This window comes from Macrobrachium nipponense, chromosome 2 (assembly GCF_015104395.2).
Source record: "Macrobrachium nipponense isolate FS-2020 chromosome 2, ASM1510439v2, whole genome shotgun sequence".
Taxonomy (NCBI): domain Eukaryota; kingdom Metazoa; phylum Arthropoda; class Malacostraca; order Decapoda; family Palaemonidae; genus Macrobrachium; species Macrobrachium nipponense.
The window spans coordinates 25072763-25081220 of NC_087201.1; the positions used below are offsets into that span (position 1 = coordinate 25072763).

General features: G+C 32.1%; 1 protein-coding gene across 1 annotated transcript; it reads right to left on the reverse strand.

The window, feature by feature from the left end:
- Positions 1-3673: 3673 nt before the first annotated feature.
- On the reverse strand, positions 3674-8216 carry LOC135221409 (uncharacterized). The gene is made up of 4 exons (XM_064259189.1): positions 8117-8216; positions 5387-5426; positions 4589-4895; positions 3674-4193 (listed from the first exon to the last, which is right to left on the reverse strand). The coding sequence occupies exons 2-4, from the start codon at positions 5406-5408 to the stop codon at positions 4025-4027; spliced, it is 498 nt and encodes a 165-aa protein (XP_064115259.1). The 5' UTR covers positions 5409-5426; positions 8117-8216; the 3' UTR covers positions 3674-4024.
- Between the last annotated feature and the right edge of the window lie 242 nt (positions 8217-8458).

The window sequence follows — 8458 nt, forward strand, 5'->3', positions numbered from 1 at the left end:
CCAGGATGTAAATAGTTACGCTTTGTGTAAGTTTTAGGTAAATAAAAGAATATATGGGTGTACGTTTGCAACTAAAAAGTGTTTTAATAATTTACTGTATGCGAATTACATCGTTAAGATAGGATATTATTCAAAGCCCGGGACGCAGTGTTACCATGCGCAAACACCACAGGCGGATGGACAGATGGAAAAAAACAGAGTATAGTGATATTCTAATTGGGTGTCCAGCGTTTGCTTACTTTTGTTTACTTTATCCTCGCCGTTGTTTGTTTATGTGCCTCAACAATATTTGAAAGTTATAAAAAAAAACTATGAGGCGAGTGTAGAATAATGGGAACAAACCTTTCCTAGAATACGTACTAGGCCTATTTCGTGGCCTTAGTAACCAGACTTTACCAACATAACCTCATTAGGGCATTGATATTTTTAATTTATAAAAAAAAGATCACACTGATAGCATATAGCCTAATATTTTTGTAGGTTATGGAGAAAACTTTATCAATTTTAAGACTAAAAGCTTTGCGCAGAGCATATAGTACTATTCTTTTTATAGGTTATGAAGTAACCTTTATATTGATAGCATATATTTTCATATGTTGTCAAGAAAGCTCTACGTTGATTGCATATATTAATTTATGCAAATTATGAAAATAACCACTGATAATATAAACTATTTTCAAATGTCAGAGAAAAGAAATTAGAAGTTTGCAAGTGTGTAAGAGGTAGACTAATGGGTCATGGAATTGGAACTAGTCCAAGTTTGCAGAAAAGACATTACTAATTTGGGACAGTGAAGAGGAACTAGAAATTAGCGAAAGAGTTAAAAAGCGAGCGGAGTAAGGTATATATAATATATATATATATCATATATATATATAGAATATCTATATAGATATATAGATATAGCTATAATAGATATATATATATATATATTAGATATATATATATATAGATACATATATATATATAGATATAGATATATATATCTATATTATAGATATATATCTCTATATATATATATATATCTCTCTCTATATATTATAGATAGATATATATAATATACAGAATATAGATATCATATAAATATCTATATATATAGATATATCTACTCTAATATATATATATAGATATATCAATATATATAATATATATAATATCTATATAGATATAGATATATAAGATATTATAATATATATATATATAGATTATATATATATCATTATATATATATCATATACTATATATATATATATATAAGACGAATATCTCATAAATGTATATATATATATATATCTATAATTATATATATATAGAATATCTATAAAGATATAGATTATTTATAGATAATTATTATAGATAATATATATACATATATATAGATATATATAGATATATAAAGATATATATCTATTATTTATATATATAATATTATATATATAATATAGATATATCTTGCAAATCCACAATGGTCCCGTGGGTGAAGTATATAAGAGGTACCAAGACTTTCAACTTTTATTCCAAAGTCATCTTCAGGGTACTGAACAATTTTAAGAGAACAACTTATACAAGAAAGCAACATGAGGCCACAAATAATAAAACAAGTCAACAACCTACTTAAGTATGCAGATAAACATTGTTTAAAACAAAAGACATACTTAACGGAAATATGTAGTTACTAAAATCACAGTACAAAACTATCTCTTTGTAAAATATCTAACAACTTGTTTAACTTTTAAATCATCAAGAATAAAACTTTTTAACAATTCGTCCATCTTAAAAAGTCCATCGCTCATATTCATGTTATTAAAAGAACTAATGAGGCAACCTTCAACTAACAATCTGTCATGCACTGATGAACTTCTAAAAACGACTGTAGCTGAATTCCAGTCTATAGGGTGTTCAAAATCCCTCACGTGACAAAAAATGGCACTTGAACCGTTCGCAACCCGTACATTATATTTAGTAAGAGAGTTACACAGCATAAATATAATGTACGGGTTGCGAACGGTTCAAGTGCCATTTTTTGTCACATGAGGGATTTTGAACACCCTATAGACTGGAATTCAGCTACAGTCGTTTTTAGAAGTTCATCAGTGCATGACAGATTGTTAGTTGAAGGATGCCTCATTAGTTCTTTTAATAACATGAATATGAGTGATGGTCTTTTTAAGATGGGCGAATTGTTAAAAAGTTTTATTCTTGATGATTTAAAAGTTAAACAAGTTGTTAGATATTTTACAAAGAGATAGTTTTGTACTGTGATTTTAGTAACGATATATTTCCGTTAAGTATGTCTTTTGTTTTGAACAATGTTTATCTGCATACTTAAATAGGTTGTTGACTTGTTTTATTATTTGTGGCCTCATGTTGCTTTCTTGTATAAGTTGTTCTCTTAAAATTGTTCAGTACCCTGAAGATGACTTTGGAATAAAAGTTGAAAGTCTTGGTACCTCCTTTGTTCATTCTCACGTGAGGATCTTATATAGTATATTAATTATATATATATATATATAATAATATATCTATATATATATATATATATATATATATATATATCTATATATCTATCTATCTTATTATATCTAAATAAAGATATATATATCTAATATATCGGATCTATATATATTATTATATATATATATACTATAATATAGATATATATATATATATAGATCTATAGATATATCTATATAATAGAATATAATAATATATAATATATTATATATATATATATAGATATATATATATATATATATATAATAGATAGATATATATAGATATCTATATCTAATAGATATATATATATATATATATAGATCTATATATATACTAGCTATATATATATATATATATATATATATATATATATCTATAGATATATGTATATCTATATATATGATAACCTTACTCCTGCTCGCTTTTAACTCTTTCACTAATTTCTAGTTCCTCTTCACTGTCCCAAATTAGTAATGTCTTTTCTGCAAACTTGGACTAGTTCCAATTCCATGACCCATTAGTCTACCTCTTACACACTTGCAAACTTCTAATTTCCTTTCTCTGACATTTGAAAATAGTTTATGTTATCAGTGTCAAGTTTTTTTCATAACTTACATAAATTAATATATGCTATCAACGTAAAGCTTTCTTGACAACATATAAAAATATATGCTCTCAATGTAAAGGTTTCTTCATAACCTATAAAAAGAATAGTATTTGCTCTGCGCAAAGCTTTTAGTCTTAAAATTGATCATATATATATATAGATATCTATCTATCTATCTATATATATATATATATATATATATATATATATATATATATATATATATATATAGATATATATATATGTATATATATATATATACATAAAATATTTATGTATGTATGTATGTATGTATGTATGTCTATATAGGCTACATGTATATATATACTTGTTTGTATGCATGTACGTATGCATCAAACAACAAAATCATAGTTTAATATACACTAAAATATGTTTTGAACTGTCACATTTTTATATGAACAACTTCCATAAGTTCAAAAAAACATAATTATGAATTCCTAGAAACACATATAGATATGTAGTATAATTAAAAAAGTATATAACTATAAAGCAAAAACCATTTAGTACTAGAATAAGGTACTTAGGTCCTCAGGAGATTCATAAAACACAGTTCCTCAAAGTGTTTATTGTTCGAGAAGTAAATATTTCACAAAATTAAGTACAATCTATTTGTTTGAAAAAAAATCCACGGAAATTTGAATATTTACAAGAAAGTGAAAAAAATCCGAATATTTTATTTTGTAAAAATATACAAGTTATTTGCTTAAATATAAGTGAATTTCTAAAAGAAAAGCAACTAATGTACAAACTCTGTACCCATCTGGGAAGCAAAGGCAAACTGAATTCACGTACAACCAAGACTGAGAGACTATCATTGTATCACTATCAGTTTTCGTAGTTTTTCTCGCCTAAAAATAATCAGCCTCTCAATCAGAGTAGTCGTTCTTCGCCTCGGAATTCCTAAGGAAGGTATCCGTCGACAATATTCATGAGCTGAGTTCCATTGAACGAGCAAAGGGGGAATGTCAGGCTGCAATCAGCATGCCTGTGGCCCAGTTCTTTAGCGATCTTGTAGTCCACAGCCCCGCTGCTAGATGGCAGCACGCCCTCTCCAGCTTTAGGCCTAGGTCTGGAAGGAACAACGTGGCACTTTTTGAACTTTGGTGCAAGAAAATCAATGTGAGTTTGAAAGACATGAGTGGGTGAAAGTTTGCTTTGAGGTGGTGACAAGGAAAATAATCATCACGATGACAGAGTGGCAAATATAACTGATCAGAAGTGATTCTTCTCTAGGAACTGTGTTGAGTACTTTTTTTTTTTTTTTTTACTCTCCTTACTACTACACTGAACATTACTCTATGAAATTCATTATCAGAAAAACAAAAATGAGAATATTAACAAGTAGAACAAGTGTAAAAACTTAGAGCAATCACTAATAACTCCATCAAGTGTTCCTGAAGGAGTGTTAGAGCAGTGAAAGACCCTCTGATCCTGCATGGTGTCAAATCTCCCACAGATACTCACTCCACAATATCCAGAATCGCCTTTTCCTCCTCAGTGAGATTCTCCTCCCGAAGTCCTGCTAATTCGCACACGAGGCGCATCCCACACCCAGTGACATCCTGCTGGCGGATGAGATCCAACGCCCTCTCCAGGGCTTTCGATTCCTCCACCTGTTTCTGAGCTTGTCGGCCAAACCTGTTCCTGCCGCCCCTTCTGCCGAACCTTCTTCCGCCTCCCCTGCGGGACAGGGCGGCAGCGCCTAACAGGCCTAGACCGACGGCTCCTGCGGCAGCGGCAGCTACACCGGCAGCCACAGCGGCGCCAGTACCTTTAGATCATGAGTTGGGATTTACTGATATTTCCTTAATTATCGTTGGATGTTCAGAGTTCAATGTCAAGTGTGGAAAGAACTAAAAACCTTTTGTTCAGTAACTTCATTTCATGCAAACAAGAAGAATAACAATGCATTTGCTAATAAAGAAACTTGCACTACAAATATAAATTGATATCAGAATAATGACTTTATATGCATGAAGAAGAAAGTCTCCGAATGTACTCCCATAAGGATTGAATGGATGACTAATTCTAGTTTGAGTTTGACTTTTTAACATACCATCATGAGCGAAATTTTTCAGAATGTTTCGAGCAAGAAAAGCACATAGCCTTGCATATATCAAACGAATAGATATTGTTAGGTGAACGAAAACTCCTGGAGTATGTTTGCATAACATTTTTAAGCGACTTCATTAGTACCATCTCAAGTGATGGTACTAATACAAACTTTTTGTGTCTGAATCTTTAAAACTGGATGTTACTTACCGACTGTCAATGTAAGCGCCATGGTTGTCACTGGATATTTCTGTTAGGAAGAGATAATAGCACTAGATAAGGCTTTGCTACACTTTTACCTCAGTAACGTTTCATTTTTTTCCAATTAACTTTAGTTAGATTACATCATCTTTAAATATTGTGCATTAAATATCTAACTTTTTCAAAGTTTTAAATAGTCGATTAGCAAGAATATAATGTCAGTTTAGTGTGAATCTGCTATCGGCTTGAACGTACACTGAAGTCAGTCCTCAAGATACATAGCGTAGGTCACTCTCTCTGCTTGACCACAGAGAAACAGAGAGAGAGAGAAAGAGAGAGAGATTATGTACTGTCACACAAGAAAAAAAAAAAACATGGAGCAGACAACCTTTCAAGGCTTGCAGAAAATTGCAGAAAATTAGTTTCACTTCAGTAAATACACAGCAACTCTTATCACTTACATATAACATATCATATCTGTATCCCGTGTCTATTTAGCGACCCTTGGAGTATGAATGTAACGACTAGATACGCGATTTTTTTATTATTATTAATATTATATTAGTTCATGGCGCATGAAGTCAGTGCATATCAGCATGATTTTTGTAAGCATAGAAATAAATAAGATATATGTCCATCTATCTATCAGTGAACAGATATCTCTTGTTTTCATTCATCTGATTAATATTTTGATCCTAATTGTTACATAAATTTGATTCAAAATCTCAATATGAAACAAGTATGGTCTCTGATTTTTAGGATAAGTATTTTTCATATAACGGAAATTAAGTAGCAGTGAACAACAAGATCTGATGTTTTTCGGTGTAAAAGAAAACGATTGAGATAGCCATTAGTCTGTCCGTCCGTAGTTTTTCTGTCCGTCCACAGATCTTAAAAACTAGCGAGTCCAAAGGGCTGCAAATTGGTATGTAGATCATCCACCCTCCAATCATCAAACGTACCAAATTGCAGCCCTCTATCCTCTGTGGTTTTTATTTGATTTAAGGTTAAAGTTATCCATGGCCGCGACTGGAAGTTTCATGAGCCGTGCCTGAGAGTTTCATACAGCATTATAAAGCATTTTTTTTTATTACTTGTGTCCTCATGGTTGATGCAATCTCACTTCTTGCTAAAACGTCTCAGATCTTCAAATGCCTTGAAGGCATAAGAATTACAGAATAGAAATGTATCGTTTCTCGGTCATGAGCATTCTCCTGTGAAATCTCCGAGATGATTGCTGGCGTTAATATACTGTTTCTCTTTCTACAACTTTTATTTTGTAGCTAAGAACTGTGGCGTTAAACAATGCTGCCACCTATCGCCTTTCACTTGTTTGATTTATAGTACCTAATATACATTATAGCCTAACGATATACAAAATGTTTCTAATATATATATATATATATATATATATATATATATATATATATATATATATATATATATATATATATATAAATATATATATATAATGAGAGAGAGAGAGAGAGAGAGAGAGAGAGAGAGAGATTTAACCTTACAGTTTCACTTTACAATTATTGTCCTCTTCTTTTTTTCATGTACTGCCGGCATATTGTAATCACTGAGCCTTGGGGAATGTATTTTTTTTTTAAAGATTAACTAAATTGCATAAACATACAATAATTCCTTCGTGATTTGTATACGTTTAAAATATCACTCCAGTAATAGTTATCATCTAACAGCCATCGAGAGGCAGTTTCTTAAGACGAAATGCGAGAAGAAGCGTATTGCATCACCAGTACTCGGTCTACCGTAACCGCTAGGTAAGACTGCCTTCAGGCGCTTTCAAGACCGAAGCACAATTCCGAAAATGTAAGCATTCGTCGATATACGACAGCCACAGTGGAAATTAAGAATGAGTGAGAGAAGATAAAGGAGAAAGCCAGATGTTGCCATACTCTTTACCAACTAAAAGCAATCTGTGGAAGAGTAGGGAAGACGAAATGAATGTGGTCTGCAGGTTGTTTCATCTTATGGCAAAATAAATATCACGTTACCGACTTGTATTTCATTTGGAATGGCAAAACGTGTTGCCCAACTCAACGATAAGTCTGACCAGATGAAGATAAATATTAGCTTCTACAGCCGGGTATAAAAACTTTCAAATTTTTGTCACCTTAAAATTAGTGTTATCCGTTTCGAGAGCTGGCAAGTATAATGTAACTCTTCTCCGAGATCAGTGAAATCTTTCATCCTTTTCTCGCTCCAAGAACAGAGATGATTTGAGACAGGAATGAGGTTGAACAAACCGAATTCTAGAATGTCTCTCTGAATTGCCACGAACTTCTTGAAATCTGTGAAAATTGAAATGGGGGAAAAGAAGATACTGATCAACCTATACTTGTCCAGGCGATATAATTAAAAAAAATAATAAAAAAATAGAAAATTAAAAAAACTCGTACTATTATTGCTAGGCCGAGCGAGTATCCGCGCTTTTATTTCAGACTTTTGCTCCATTCTTGTAAGATCGAGTAACGATTCACATTTCGTATTATCGTAGTGAAGTTTCTAAACACGGTTCAGAAGAACAAGAAACAGGAAATTGTTGCAAGATAAAATTATAAAAGAAATCAATCAAACACCCTTTCAGCCTATGAGATACGTTGCTAGGAAAACATCCATTAGAAAGAGAAGATCTCTACGAAGTACCGCGTCAAGTCTCGTAGTCCCAAAGGAGAATTCTGTAAGAATGGATAAACAAAACCTTTATAAACTTACATCAGATGGATCCCTCGGTTTCGGAAGCAAGACCCAGGAGCGTTCTGACCTGCATCTCGATCGTCTACCTTTATATAGTACTCTTCTCCGTCATAACAACGCCCATATTTACACTTTTAACCTTCACTAAAATCTCACGAAGTTAGGTGTGACTCGGCAGATGCATACCCGTCGAAGGATGCAGTTGCTACAGACAGCTTTCGCGAAATGGGACTCGTTCAATTGGTCAGCTGATGTGACGTCAACGTTGATTATGAGACTATACTGAACGTGCCTGTGGTTCGGCGGGAGATTAGGTGGCTAGAAACTCTTAAGATCAGTGGTGACATTTTTCCCTCTCTC

Bases quoted from the DNA above. Each gene is read 5' to 3' on its own strand.
- LOC135221409 (XM_064259189.1), bottom strand. From the start codon at position 5,408: ATGGCGCTTACATTGACAGTCG. The intron at 4,896-5,386 runs GTAAGTAACATC...CATGATCTAAAG, and splicing joins GGCGCTTACATTGACAGTCG to GTACTGGCGCCGCTGTGGCT. The intron at 4,194-4,588 runs GTGAGTATCTGT...TGTTCCTTCCAG, and splicing joins GCGATTCTGGATATTGTGGA to ACCTAGGCCTAAAGCTGGAG.